Below are 15992 nucleotides of genomic sequence, written 5' to 3' on the forward strand. Positions count from 1 at the left end.
ATTTTGTGATTCTGTGATTCTGTGAATTAACAAACTTCCTAGTTTTTACACGTGTTCAAGCTTTTAGTAAGTGGCAGAGCTGTAATTGCTAATCTGTCTCACTGACGCACTGTTTATACCAGCCAAAGCTTTTTTTTTCAGCACAATAGCTTCATTTGGGCATGGCCCATTTTTCTACACTGAGGAGCCTTTCCTCCAGCCAATCGTTGAAGAACTGCTCAGCAAAATTGTCCCTACAGTCAATTCTTTATTATCTGTACAGGAGGAAACTGTGCAATGTGGATGCGCTAGGTTACGTAAATACATGCAAATCCAACCACAAAGAGTCAAGTTTGGAGCCATCGTGATGTATAAACTATACATCAGATTGGTATTTGTGGATGTAATTGGGCTCTTCCAGAACTTATCAGGTTGCTCAACACACCATCACACAGTTCTCCAGAATCTTTCTAGGCACCCACTTCATTTCTCCCACCATGAATTTTGGAAAATAGATCATTTGTGATGCAGGAACTAATGCCCACTGAGAAATATTGCCTGAGCATCCTGTTGAGTAATGCTGTTGCTTCTACGTAACACAGGGTATGAAGCTTCACGTCAGGAAAAAACATAAAATGTTTTGCTATTTAACTCTCTTCTGTATTTTATTCTTATCAACATATTAAAACACAGCTTGAGTAAGTCACTCACTTTCACCACTTTTTTATACCAAATATTGTTATCAAAGATAAACTTGCAGCAGGATTCAAAGAGTTGGACTTGCACAGGAATCACAGTCAGTTAAGCTAGAGCAGCAGTTGAAGGATACCCATCAGGAGGGCAGAAACCATTGCTGGGACACAACTGAAGGCTGCTCATAGAAAGTGTAATAAACTGTTATTTATCTCAGGACCACAATGCATACTAGAATAGTTCTCCTAGACACAAGTTCTGTAACTATGGCATTCTGAATTTCTAATCACAGTAAGTGTGATCACATACCTATTTTGTTCCCTGTAGAAATACAACCGTACGGTAACAAACAGAGGTCCAAGGATTCTGCTTCCCAAATGGATTCCATAATTCGAAGAATCTAGTAAAAACAAATGTATCCGCTAAGTTATTTCAAATTGTTTGGACATTACTTATTACTCACACAAATAACACTACCCAGACTTCTGAGATAGGGCTAAATTTACTTGTCTATTTTATAGATTAAGAGATAAATACAGGAAGTGTGCAGTCATTCAAGATTATTGGTTACAGAACCAGGGTTTATATTTCCTCATCCATGCTGTGCCCAGGCAATCACTACCGTTTTATAAAGTACTAATAATATATTGTATGATGTCTACATGAGCTGAGATTGAACACATCAGCAAGTAAGTCCATTTTTTCCCATGAATGTCGCCAAAAGTGCTAATAAACCAGTTTTTCAGAACAATCACTGAAATATTACTAGAGCAATGCTATCTACTGATTTCTTTTTAATTTGTAACTTCATCCATTGCATAAATAAATTATAAAAATCTTTCATCAGAAAAACAGGCCATCTTATACTAAATAAGATTCCTTCTCTAGAACACCAAAATGTGAAGTATGTATGCCACATGTCAGGAGAAAACAGAGTAACAGTATGTACTGGGTCTGGCTGGGATGAAGTTAATTTTCCGCAGAGCAGCTCATATGGTGCTGTGGTTTAGACTGGTAATGAAAGCAATGCTGGTAACGCACCGATGTTCCAGCTGTTGCTGAACAGTGTTTGCAGAGCGTCAAGGCTGCCTCTGTTTCTCACTCTGCCCCACTATGACTAGATCAGGGGTGCACAACAGATTGAGAGGGGACACAACCAGGCAGATGACCCGAATCAACCGAAGAAATATTCCATGCTGAATAATGTCATGCTAAGCAACAAAACATAGAGGAAGAGGGTTAGGTAGGTTAACCAACTTTTGTGCAGGAATTGCCTGGGCATTGGTCTACCCATGGGATGTGGTGAGTGACTGCCTTTGCATCGCTTGTCTTGTGTTCTTTCTGTCTTCTTCCACTTCTCCTTTGCTTATTAAACAATTTGTACCTTGGCCCACAAGTTTTCTTGCTTTTACTCTCCCTTTCCTCTTTCCTCATCCCAGTGGGGTTAACACACAACACAGTAACATAAAAAACTGCAGTACAAGAAAGAAGATCCCGTTTCGATGTCAGCCTTGCCATACACAGTTTAAAAAACAAAAAACAACCTCATTTCATATGGACAGTAAAGATAATGTATACACACTTCTAAAAAGTAAAACAATGTAAAAATATTTTAAAATATTCACATTATTAATTTCATACATTTTAGCTGTCGTACCTGTAATATAAGCATGTCCTGACGGAGGTCATCTCCATGTTTGAAGATTATGCCTATGGTTTCATTTGATAGAGTTGTTGGATCTGCACATTTAAACTCAAGCCAGAGGGGCTTTTTCTTAGATGCCATTACTTTACATTTTTCTATCTGTGAAAGACACATTTATTGCTAGCCATCATATTTCAACACCAGCACAACTAACCTTTTTACACACCAGCTACACAGTAGTTTACCAACTTCCAATCAGCTACACCACAAGAAACACACTGAAAGCACATGTAACAAATGGTAACAAATGATACTCAATTGCCACATTGCCTTGGTGAAAATGCACAGTTTTTAACACTGATCATGATAAAGGAAAAATCATGTCTTGATTTTCTGAAACTGGATTCAGCTTGTAAATCTGCTTCAGACAAAAAAAAACCGTTTAAACCAGGAATAAGAGATTCTGACAAAACTGGCATGTATGGACTCTCCCAACAGCACTCTGACAGCTGCTTTGCAAAACGGGAAAATAACCACTGTCCAATGTAATTTACCACATTGTCCACCCTTGTGACTTCTAGTGACCTCAGTTATTCCAGATTGTTTGATTCTATTCAATACCCTTAGCAAATCATTCAAATTCATGGGGAAAAGTGGCATTTGTGAAAGTAATGTAACATAATCACTCATAAAATAACAGAGTAAGTCCTCATTTACTTTTATTACATTTTTAATCTTGAGAAATTCAGCACTGAAACCACTGAAATTGTATTATTTAAAATATTTTCTCAACTAATTATGTCTAATACAACTGTAGTATGTAATTCTATTCTGGAATTCCTGGTTCATTGTTGAACGTTACTATGTACAATAAATCCATCTAAAATAATAAAAGCAATTGTACACTAGTGTTTGAGAGCTAACAGAACTGATGACATCAGAGAAGAGTATTTTGGAATATAGATGCTTCATAGATTGAGGTTCTGAGTTTGTAGTTTAAAAGGAAACAGTTTTCATCACCCTTATTTTTAAAAAGGTTCAAAGATGTTAAATCTTTGAACTTACCAGAAACACTGATTTTGCTTCTAAGATTTGGTTTAGACTAGTCAAATTTCAGAGTTTTAACGTTATGGAACAAGTAGCACTTACTAGAATGAAGATGAAATGAAAGTTTACTAATACAGTTTGTTATAGCAAATATTTTTATTCATATAGTTTGAGGGGGGTGGGGGAAGCTCTAACCCATCAATTTTTAGACATAGCTATCTTCCCTTGTTAATCTATTGCTTCCTTCACCTAGGAAGGTCCTGGTAGGGCTGCATACTTCCTAAGTGAAAGAAAACTAGAAAATCCAGAAAGATGTTTTATTTTGAAATCCACTTTTTGTCAAGCAGATTTTTGTACACAGAAGACTAAAGAGAAAGAAACACAATCAAGAAAATAACATTTAAGAAACCAGAGATTCTGTGTTTCTGAGTCAACAATGTTGACTGCCAGTACCTCAGTCATGTCCAACTGAGAGGTGTTTAACTCTCTCACCTTGAAGGTAGACTAACTTATAGCCTGTCTATCAAGACACAGATTTATTTAGCAGAAATATGGCCAAACCTAGACAACTAACGTAAGTTACCCAAGCAAGTATCCTACTATTCGGCAATTCCTTAGGTTGGATGGTTTGTCTGTCCTTAGCTAAGAGAAAAATCAAGGGATTCTTTTCTTGTAGGGTCCCTGCACATTAAGTGAATCCAAGGATCTTCACTGTGTTTCTTTACCCAAACCTCACATCTCATTGTAGATGCATGAGCCAATTCCCTTTCACTACACATCTCCTGATTTATTAATCCTGTTTTTAACGCTGCAAAACATATGAGTCGACATAAGCAATCTCACCACAGAACAGGAGGAAGCAACACAGAAAAAAACCAAGTGTTTCTTAATGTATTTCTAACAAGATCTTAAAGTATTTTCTAATAAAAGCAACATAGACATCTTGAAAAAACAGAAATAGCTAAAGTAGACATTTTTGTTAGTAAGATGAAGGTCTGGACCTAAACCTTAATGACAGATATGAGTCAGGGTAATACAGAGAAAGTAACAGGAGGAACAGAAACTGATATCCCAAAGTCCCTGAAGTCAGATAAACCAGTTTTATACAGGTATTTAATGTAAAAAAAGTAAATTACCTTGTTAAATTCTAGATTAAACTAATGAAAAAACTGTAATTGCCACTTAGTGATTACGATTTTATGGGTCATTGCATTTTTTTGGTGCATGGTGGCATGTCATTACATTTAGAAAATGCTAACAGCTTTGGGAACAAAAACTTACTGAGTCCATGAAATGTCATCATAGTCACAGTGAAAAAAGACATTTACACATATTAGCAAAAATTTTCACCAAATGACACATACTTGAAAATAGGATTTTTTTTTCAAAAAGGATTTGTAGAAACTCAGAATATACTTACCACTAGGGCTCCTGCTCGTAGCCCAGGATCATATGGAACTCTAAAACTTTCTGGAAGTTTGCTGCTCTGTAGTTTTTCAAGCTTTTGTCTCAGCTGTGCAATAACTGCAATTACAAGTAGAAAAACACAATAAAATCAAAAGTTGGAAGGCAAAAAAGTTTTTGGTAATGAAACTTGTTAAGCATCATGATTTAGCTACGCCCCCTGCCCCGTTTAGCTACTTTTAGAATTGCTTTTCCTTTGATTTGAGGAATGGAGGAACACTCTTTAACTTGCACTATTAATGGTCAGAACTGTTTCAGATACCTAAAGGTAAAGTCTTCAAGCACCTCACAAGTCATGTGCCTTCTACACAGTGTTAGAAGCACTGTACAACACTTGGTGTTCTTCTGAAGACTCAGGAGATGACATTAAAGTGTCACCTTTCATTAAAAAAAACAAAACACAGTACAACACACCAAAAAATATTTCACCCTTGTAACTGCCAAGGAAATGTTGAACTATCTACCCCAAAGGCTCAAAAGGAGGAGGCAATTAAAAGCACTTTGCATTTTCCAATATAATTTCGACGTACCTCATCACTCTTGCAGACAGACTTGTGGCTTTTGAATTCTTGGGAGTCAATTATATTATAATCATAAGGACTCCAACTATAGAGATACTGAATTTCCTATCCTCCTAAAACTGGTTTTATAGTGCAGCCTTGATAATCTCACATCCCAGTAAGAAGAAAATTTTCTGTATATTTATACGAACAAGAATTTTAATGTTCATATATAAACTGAATCTTTTCATACATAAAAATTCAAGCTTCTGAATCTTCAGCTTAGAACAGTATGCATTATACTACATCAGATGCACTTTGTTCATCTCAGCTAGCAGGTGTTAACAGCATAAGCAATACTGCGTATTACCCTTTGTCAGGACAAAGACCTGAACACTCTTCTGAAAGAAATTGCAGCTATACAGCAGAGGCTGCATACATATGTTCGAGTAATTTTTGAGACAAAAATTAAAGTGCAAAAAAAATTGTAATGAGAAAGCTAGACATGGACCTGGATACTTAATATACAAAATCATAAAATCATACAACAAACCATAGAATGGTTTGGGTTGGAAGGGACCTTTAAAGGTCATCTAGTCCAACCCCCTACTGCAATGAGCAGGAACATCTTCACCTAGATCAGGTTGCTCAGAGCCCCATCCAACCTGACCTTGAAGGTTTCCAGGGATGGGGCATCTACCACCTCTCTGGGCAACCTGTGCCTGTGTTTCACGACCCTTGTTGTCAAATTTTTTTTCCTTAGATCTAGTCTAAATCTACCCTCTTTTAGTTTAAAACCATTACCCCTTGTCCTGTTGCTCCGGGCCCTGCTAAAAAGTCTGTCCCCATCTTTCTTATAAGCCCCCTTTAAGTACTGGAAGGATGCAGTAAGGTCTCCCTGGAGCCGTCTCTTCTCCAGGCTGAACAACCCCAACCCTCTCAGCCTGTCCTCATAGGAGAGGTGTTCCATCCCTCTGATCATTTTGGTGTCCCTCCTCTGGACCTGCTCCAACAGGTCCATGTCTCTCCTGGGCTGAGGGCTCCAGAGCTGGACGCAAGACTCCAGGTGGGGTCTCACCAGAGCGGAGTAGAGGGGCAGAATCCCCTCCCTCGACCTGCTGGACATGCTGCTTTGGATGCAGCTCAGGATATGCTTGGCCTTCTGGGCTGCAAGTGCACATTGTTGGGTCACGTCCAGAAAATGAAGACTTTTCAAAAATTGCTATCAAATTAAGAAAGTCAAGTCAAAAGAAGTACTTGAGAACTCACAGAACACAAATGTTACACCTATCCTAAAGGCTTTTAGAAAAGAATTACCTAGCAGTGCAACATGACCAATGTGGTATCTCTCCTGTTAAAAAATAACTGAGTAAGATACAGGAGCTGTTAAGTGGATTTTATACTTGGAAACATTTAAAAAAAAAAACAACCAAACAAAAAAAATACCTAGGCTGTAGTAACTTGGATCATGAAACAGCTTTCTAAAATGTAACTATTGATTTCCTAGACAAATCTAACTTGATTTCAGTAAGTTTCCTCATCGTAATGTAATGTAATTTGAAAACTGTACGCCAACCAATTGAAAGATTAGGAATTAGCTGACTGTAAAACACAAGTGAAGGGGCTTGCTAAGACAATTTCATGTTGATCTGGCTTAAGAACAAAGTGCTATGCATTTTAAGAAAAGAAACAGCTACATATACACATTCTTAGGAGACAAATCATCTAACAGAGTGGTGATGAAAGCAGCTAATCCTATGCAAGCTGTAATACTATGATCTTAAGAATTTAATTATTTATTCTTACTCACTATGTTCAAATATAAGGAAAGAGATTACATGAAAAGTGAAAGAAACAGTTTGACAGCATGATTGCTACTGGACTAGTATGAACCTAACAGGAAGGAATTTATTCTTTTAAAAAAACCACAAATACTGGAAGAAGAAAAATATATGGAAGAATTAGATGTCATTGCATGACAGAATGAAACAGTCTGAAATATTCAGACTGAAAATATAAGCAACTATAAGCATTAGAAGTTATGGGGCAAAAAAGAAACAATAAACTAAAGAAGAAATTTTAGGATATACATTTTTAAAAATGTAAGAAGTAGAGGGTGCCTGTAAGAATAATCATATCCTCAATAATCTGAGAAGAAATTAAATTAGATATAACATTAGTAGGACACTCCACAATTTCAGGAAGCCTTCTTTGGTGAAGATGTCAATTATATAAGTCATCTTTCAATGTTCTCCTGTATGTTACATACAAAGATTCTTTAACACCCACCAGGTTTTGATGTGATTGCTTTCTCTTGAAACTTTTCTTTGCCCACATATCCTTCAAAGATAATGTATTATGGAAACCACTGCTGTTACAGACATGTACATCTGCAAGGCTCTAAAGTTTCTTTCCAAAATTCGTGATTCTGACCAAAAATATTTAGATTATAGAGCATTTTAAGATAAATTTTAGAAAGTTGTTTAGAAATAGTATTTTATAAGGGGGTTCAGTTAAGTCCCCTAACTCACATTATGTGGTAATGTAACTGATATTACATTATACATTGAAGAATACAGGCATATGTCCTTCAAATTTCTTTTGAAACACCACCACAGTCACTTCTGCATTACCAGAGCGGAACAGCTTTCCGAACCAAAGACTTCCTGTCCTAGAACACACCAGGCTGAACACAGGAAGAGCTGGTCTCTCTGCAGCTTTCATAATATGGATATTGCTGTATGTCTTCTTGCACTTACTCCCAACACAAAGCAACTAACAGGAATGATGACAAACTAGCTTTTAAGGAAGCCAAGGAGCGGGGAAGGCAGGCAAAACCCAGAGGTAAACAGGCATTGCATAACCCTGCTGTGGCTTCCAAAGCAGTGCTTACAGGAACTAGAAATAACAATACCACATCTGTGCCTCACAGGACTGCTATTCAGCACATTGCAAACCCCCAAAGATGTGCTCTGTATATTCACTGCTGATCCACCAGCTACTTTTGTGGCCCAGCAGAGGCTGTACTGGACTCCTCCCCCATCTTCTTGCCAAGAGTCTTTTAGTGACTGCTTAGAGTAAGGTTGTGTTTCCTGGCAAGTGTTGCTTTTTCTCTTTATTTCCAGTTAATATTTGTGTCCTGGGATTGTTTATTTTTCAGTGCTGGCATACAGCTAAGGGTACAAGAACTTAACTTTCCCAGTTGCATGGCTGAGGTTCAAGAAGATAAGCCAAAGCATGGGAATGTAGTGGCTGTCTGTAATACTGATATTCCTCCTTCTTTGGGGTGGGACAAGAAAACAAATGTATTATTGGTTCAATCACTATCAACTTACACTGGCACTTTATAAGATGTAATAATGGTGCCCTTTGACAGTAATTTATCCATGAATTTTCTAAATAAACAGTACACTTTGCTGCGTAGATTCTCCCCCCACAAAGACAAAAAAACAGTATTATTACAAATGAAGAAATGTCTATTAGTAAATACCTTGAGAAGTGACATCATACTTTTCTGCAGAAACTGATTTTATCTCCATTGTGACTTTATGTAGTAATTCAATTACTTGAACCTGCTTCATGAAATCGTGTAGCATTGCTTTTCCACAGCCCCTAAGATAGGCTTCTAGGATGACTGCAAACCTCTGTTGATAATGCATGGACTGGGCAATCTCGCTTCTTAAGAACCAAAACAAGAAGTGACCAATTCTTTTGTTCTAGAGGTAAAGAAAAACACTACACTCAGCATACATTTCTTGACAAAAGGGTTTTAATAATGCTAGTAACTTCAGTGTAAGTTGGCTGTATTTTGAAGTACTTACTCTCAAACCCCGTTTTAGCAGAAATCTGGCTAATGCGCTGTCATGGTATGGCTCAAATTTCACAGCCTGAGTAATACAAACATAGAAGACATTATTAACACATGTAAGATCCTGTTGCACTTGTACTTTACTAATGACATCTAGAGAACACACTGCTGCAGGAGTAAAAAATGTGTAACAGAGCAGGTCTTTCGAGGAAACAAAGTTGAAAAAAACAAAGCAAGACTTCTCTACGTTTGATTCAAGAAGCACTTTTTCTTTGCAACACGTTCTTTCCAGGTATATTATCAATGCGACAAATAAAGCAACGCAGGAAGCAGCTAACCAACGAGACTGACCTGAGCACATGAAGGCAGGTGAACAAAACCACCGTTCTCAGGCTGTAGCAAAACCCGGCAAGATCAGAAAACAGTCTGCAGTCTGACTGACACTGAGAAGGCTTGAAAAGATTATTGCCAAATTAAATGACTTATTTGTAACCATTTTTAAATGAAAATTTTCAATAACAAAGCACTGGTTTTTGACATCCACCACTTCCGGACTGGGACACCAGGGCTCACTGCTGAGTTCCCCAGCAAGCACGGGATACAGGAGCAGCTCTTCAGAGCACCTAATCTCAGGCATTCTGGCCTTTAGCCCCTAAATGAATGACAAAACAGAATAAAGGCTCTGATGCACATCCTATATTAATGGACTACAATTAAGAGGAAGACTTCACTAGAACTTTCTTTTTAATGACTCTCTGAGCACAGATGTACTTTTTCTCTTCCAACAGCCGCTCCCCTCCAGCCAAGCCCACAGATATTTCCAAGCTACTGCCAAAAAAGGCTGGAAACAGGAAGTCAACAACTTTTTTGAAGTGCCAGGATTGGAATTTTTTTGCTGTTACTCTCTTCCCCATCCCAAACCCCAAGTGTACTGGTCTACCAGAAAACTATTGCACTTCCATGTACTGGGCTGAGCCAGGCAACTTGTCCACTTCAAGTGGTTTTTCCAGCAGCTTCTTTCCTACTGATTAAGGGACTCAAGTCTTAGGATGTTTGTATTAAGATTAAGGCGGAGGAAAAAGGTATGCATCTATATCCCATGGCAAGAAAAGAGAAATAAGACGCATACGATCTTTGGAATAGAGTCACAAAATCCCTGTCATGGACTGAGAGGGTTGGTGAATGTCTTCAAGTTCTGGAAATACAGTGCCAGGAAGCAGCAAGTGGGGAGATTAAGGGAAAACAAAGGGATGTGCAGAGAGCTGGGTGCATGTAGTACACTCAGCTTTCAGAAGCAACAAAGTATGCAAACCTCTAGCAATAGTTATTCAACAGAATATAATGGCTCTTTCAAGATCACCGTGGTCTGCAGCTTGCAAAGAAGCAACCAAGCCATCAGCAGAGGTCTACTAAATTCATCAAACAAATCACAGGGTTTTATAAACTCTTAAAAGTACGGCAGCACATAGTTGTATTTTTTTATTATTAAAGTATCTTCACTATTTCTGAAATGTAAATCATCCTGTGAGTTTATCCAACATGGAAAAAATAAAATTGAGCTTTTTCAGTCAACCTTCTGGAATGAACCAACTTACAAAAATGTTATGAAGACTTTTTCTTTCCAGCTATTGGCTAAGAGACAGACAAGAAAGCCAAGCAGCAGGCTTGTCCTTCTACAGTATCATAATTCTGCAAGAATTGTCTTGACTGTCTCTGCAATACTGTTTTATTTCCCCAGGCAACACTGTCTTATTTAGGAAAAATAATGAGAACTCACAAACATAAACTGATTTTAAAATATATAGATCCTTTTACTTCGTGTATGAGATTATGAGGTATGAGGGTTTTTTTAGTAAAAATTAATTTTCACTGCAATAAGGCACCCAAAGGCAATAATTATTACATAAATTCAAATGGATTTGCTTACAGTTCCGAGAAAGACTATTAAAAACCTCATTCTGGTATCTATTTTGCTGAATGTTCTCAGTGCATATCCCTGAAAAATTTAATAATGAAATACAGCCAAACAACTAGCCAGTGCTTCAAAACAAAACCTCCTTATATTAAGGTTGCAAATATATTTTAATATAAAAGAGTATTAGAAAAATGTATGACAAACATCCCTATTATGCTTATGTTTTAGAAATAATTATTTTAAAAAGTCAATTCCATTTTTCTTTTTTCTTCATAGAGGCAAATATCAACATTTGAATAGCAACAATAAAAGCTAGCCATTAAAAAAGTCTGCTGCCACTTCATCAGGTCCCTGCATGTACCTTTGCCTTGTCAATTCAGCAGGAGGAGAGCTGTACTCACTGCTGCATACAAGCAGTTGTTGGTGTTTGTTTTACAATGGATTTTGTTGTATTTTAACTATCCTATTGATGTTTTATCAACTGCACAGGGAAGAACAGACCTTTACAGGAAGCTCAATACGTTTATTTATGATATGGCTGCTTGTATTTGGAATAAACCTGGGGGGAAATAAAATGTTTGTTTGATTTCTAACTCTACTGGGAGGTAAAATGGGAATATCCTGTGCAGAGTAAAATAAGCCATAAAGCTTTCATGAAGGCATGCAAGTGAAGAGTGATGACTCTCTGCAGAAGACACATCTTGGATATGTCCATTAGAGCAGAGGAACAGCTGACATCCATTCTCTGAAAAATGTGGATTTCCAAATACACTGTGGTACCAATACTTTGCTGCAGGATGCTGATGGCCTACGCTCTCTTCTTAGCCGAGGAAGGAAAGACAAGGAAGCAGCAGAGAGGTAAAATTTGGGATCTAGTATTTTTTTCCTTTTTGGGGATGGCAATCTTTTAATTTCTTAATACATTTCTTACTAAAAATGACACAGTGAAGTTAAGCTACTATGCTTTTATGCTACAGTAATTTACTGCTAGATTTATTGTTTTCAAAACTCTCCAGATTTGTACTTCCTGTAAAGAAACAATTTTTAAAAAAACCCCAAAACTTCCCCCATTCTCTCAGGCACTTTGATATCAACCAATCACCATCCCAACCCCCTAATTTGGATACAAAAGCAAATAAAATTGCTGAGCCACATGCAGACAGCAAAAGCTCACAAGCCAAGCATATACTTAGCAGCAGCTATGTGGGAGGCCCAATGAGGTAACCGTAGCAGCTTCTATGGTTAATGCAGAAATGCATAAATTCTGCCCGGGGAGCCTAATCTTCAGACAAGCAAAGACAAGGCTAAAAAGGCCTTGTTTAAAGCACTATTGATGCGCAGCAAAATCCGAAATACTAACTTAATTTTCCTGGGAACCTGGGCTCTCTCTGAACCCGCAGACATTAAAAGCCCCATTCCACAGGTTCCCAGGCTGCAGCAGTTCCTTTTTTTTTTTTTAGATTTTGAATGCCAATTCTGTCCTCCAACAATTCTTTGAAAAAAGTATTTCCTGCTCTGTGGGGTGATAGGCTTTCTGCACAAACCAGAGCCCTTTTGGGCGTGGGAAGCCTGCAGAGTCGCCTTGCTTCAGGGGACGCGTTTACCAGGAAGAACCACAGGGTTACACCTTTCATCAGCCATCAGACATGACTTTGCCGCTGACAGACTGCCCAGCTCTGGCACCGCATTGTGAAAAAGCAAACAAACCAATTTTCTTGTAAAACTGACATAAACTTTCCTGATGTTTCATCTGGAAGATCGCACACAAAGTGCTTCAAATTGATACAGCAGTGATTCATTGCCATTAAAAACACAATTTTTCACCCAACTTCCCAGAATGAATTAATCTTATTATGGAATCCTAGCAACCCTTTATTTACTTCTAAAATTTTTTTTGGAGCTTCTAGATAAATTTGGTCCCCTTAACAATACAAGATTGAAGTCATTGCCACATACCATGTAACTACACTGTTATTCTTGACCTAAAACCCAACCCCAGACCTTTCTTCAGGCCTTGCCTGTGTCAACATCTGCCTTTACTTTCTTTCTGTCTACAGTCTTTCTAAACTATTGGTAAAGCTGGTCAACAATTCTTCAATGCTATGTGATTCAGACCTGATGCGAACAGGATTAGAGACCGCACAGTTAGGATTTCCTCCCATCATAGTTGTGCTAGTATTAACAATTTCCAGAAAAACATAATCCTGTAATCGCAAGATGCAAATGGTAAGACACAAGGCAACAGTAACACAAGAATAACAACATAGGCAAAAGGCAAAATGTAGAAAGTGTATTTTGAGTTAATTTGGTTACTACCACTGTTCTGACTAAACACTGAAGACTTCAAAACCAGGGCTTACTAACTAGACCTACTAAGGTGGGTATGATGATGGGGTAATGCAAACATTCCTGGAAGGCAGAGTTCAGGAATGAGAATACACCTTACCTGCACAAGCTGTAAAAGATAATGAAGAACATCATCATCTTCTAAACTTTCCAGTTTTTGAACTGCCATTGCTCGGACATTTTCATCTGAAAAGTTACAGTCCAGAAGCTGCATTGTGAGTCCAACATCTAAAGTGCTTTGATCCCAAACCTCCTTCTTAGCTAGCAACTGGTATGTTTTGGCCACTATTTCTTGTTGTCCCCACTTCACAGAGCTAAGCAGCTTAGGGTACGCCTTGGGGTGCTTTATGCTTTCATATCTAAAGTGCCACAACAGTTCTTTGTCCTCAGGAGAAAGTGGATTAAGTGGGTCAGTTGCGATGATCTCTTCAAGTTGCTTGCGAAGCTGGTTAGGCATTTCAGCTCGTGTCCTATCCCCTTGGGGGTCTGGTGTTATCCTGTGCTTGGGCAAGGCAATTGGGTGACAGTATTTGTCCAGCACGATAGAAATAGCCATTGAGTTTTCCTTATCCGGGTTAGTTGCTGATGTGAGTTTGTCCGCATTGATACTTCCTTGTTCTTCCCCCTTGCCTGGAATTTTCCACATGTGGAGCACATACTCCCCACTTCGTAGCAGGAAACGGTGATCTATCAACAAAAGATTTACATAATAGAGAAGCTGAGTTTTGCATTTTGAATCAGAGTTGGGGGATTCATGTGACTGAAGGTTCGTCTTTGTGGATAGTCCCTGTGCTTTGCCACAGTATATCTGAAGATTCAGGAGTGCTCCTTTAGGCAAATCCTTGATTTTGATATCAAACTCCAACCAAATATTCCACAGAACCTCCTCAGTAAAAGGCTTTGATGAAGTCCTCCTCTGTGACAGAAGCTGTTGCCCGTGCTGAATGTTAGCCTCCACAAACACAGTAAGATCGGTATTTCTTGGTAAAATTGGGATATCAATGCCAATTATTTTCACCCTAAATTTCCTATTACAATCCCACAAGGAGATAGTGAAAACTCTCTCATGATCTTTTCCATCTATTGTCAATTGTTCATGATACCCTGTAACTCCCGTACAGTCATCCACCAAAGGCCACTCTTCTTTCTGAACCTCATCCTCATTTGGGTCAGGGGGATTGTCTAAGACAAGGTGGATTTCTTCCCCATTCTTAAGGCATTGTCTTATCCAGTGAAAATCTTTGATTGGTGTCTCTCCAGTAATGTACTCATCTCTGCCACAAATCCTGAGAACAAAATCCAGTTCACTATGATCTTCAGGAATGTCCATCAAAGACTTTTTCTTTGCCATTTTTGTGAAAAAGCTGTGGAGAATCATATCTGGAGTGTCATCTATTGACACTTTAATTTTTTGGCTAGTTGTTCCTCTATGTATGATTATGAAAATGTTATTATTAGCGATCTTTTTAAATAAATATTCTGGGAGTGGCTTAGATGTGGTCCATGGGTGCATTGCATACAATTTAGGATCTCTACAGGCTACCTCTATCATTCGTGGAGTGACTAATCTGCGACGGGTAAATTCCAGTTCATCATCATGTACATTGCTTACATCAGTGACGTCATAACCAATTAAATCGTTAAGCTGCCGCTGAAATTCCTGAACTTCTTCTGATGGTTTTTGTTTCTGGACAACATAGATCTTGCCTACCTTTTTCTGTAACACTTTCCAGTACAGTATGCAGTCCAATGTCTGTAATACTTGATGTTTATCATAAATTTCATACCATTGCCCTTTCTTCTGATACTGCAGAATAAATTGATCTGGGGTAAAGGCATGGTAGAAGTCTGTGGTTTGACTCATCTCTATTGCACGCATCCAAATCTGTGCTTTCATTTGCTCAACTGTACAGTTGCCAGCTATTTCGAGTAACATCATTTCCGGTACTTTAGTATGTTTGTTGCTTGTAGGTAAAATGAACTCAATGGATATTAGTTCCATTGATGACAAATTACTCGATGTGCAGTGAGGTTTCATTCTTCTTCTCCTTCGTTTATTTTCCTCTCTCATAACAACGGGCTGTTCATAATCCCCCAACTCCATGCCAGAAGAAATCTAGCAAAACATACAAATACTTGATTACTTTCTCATTACATTTTTCTTTACTCTTATTTTTTAACTCTTCTTAATTAAAATCACAGGCCAGTCAAAATCCTGCTAAGTATATGCTTTTTCTATTTCCCCTTCCCCTTAATTTCTGGTCATAAATACTAAACCACCTCAGACGTCATCTATTCAATTCAAAACCAAATATAGAAAAACAACCACCCAATGATTAAATAATTAAAATAGAGCTTTTAAACAGCCTTCCCAGATTTCACCGAGAATAAGCAGTCTGACTATACTGATTTGTTCATGCTTCTATTTGATCAAGCCCTGATTCTTCTGCTGCCTCATTTGTTTTGATGCTGTTGATGTTAACATAAGTGGATTTTCACAGAAATCAAGACAGGTTACTGTGTATGAGCAGAACGTGATCCTACTGAGCTCCAGCAATGACAGAAAGTAACAAAACAAGGAATTTATTTGCAGAC

General features: G+C 38.0%; 1 protein-coding gene across 1 annotated transcript; it reads right to left on the reverse strand.

The window, feature by feature from the left end:
- Positions 1–973: 973 nt before the first annotated feature.
- On the reverse strand, positions 974–15501 carry PIK3CG (phosphatidylinositol-4,5-bisphosphate 3-kinase, catalytic subunit gamma). Its single transcript, XM_010283925.1, has 6 exons — positions 13498–15501; positions 9150–9215; positions 8819–9044; positions 4785–4888; positions 2330–2476; positions 974–1072 (listed from the first exon to the last, which is right to left on the reverse strand). Exons 1-6 carry the CDS (start codon positions 15499–15501, stop codon positions 974–976), a joined length of 2646 nt encoding a protein of 881 aa, XP_010282227.1.
- Between the last annotated feature and the right edge of the window lie 491 nt (positions 15502–15992).

The sequence above is a fragment of the Phaethon lepturus genome, unplaced genomic scaffold, assembly GCF_000687285.1.
Source record: "Phaethon lepturus isolate BGI_N335 unplaced genomic scaffold, ASM68728v1 scaffold873, whole genome shotgun sequence".
Lineage (NCBI taxonomy): Eukaryota > Metazoa > Chordata > Aves > Phaethontiformes > Phaethontidae > Phaethon > Phaethon lepturus.

Bases quoted from the DNA above. Each gene is read 5' to 3' on its own strand.
- PIK3CG (XM_010283925.1), bottom strand. From the start codon at position 15,501: ATGGAGTTGGGGGATTATGAACAGCCCGTTGTTATGAGAGAGGAAAAT. The intron at 4,889-8,818 runs GTATTTACTAAT...TTGTAATTGCAG, and splicing joins GTATGATGTCACTTCTCAAG to TTATTGCACAGCTGAGACAA. The intron at 2,477-4,784 runs GTAAGTATATTC...TGTCTTTCACAG, and splicing joins TACGAGCAGGAGCCCTAGTG to ATAGAAAAATGTAAAGTAAT.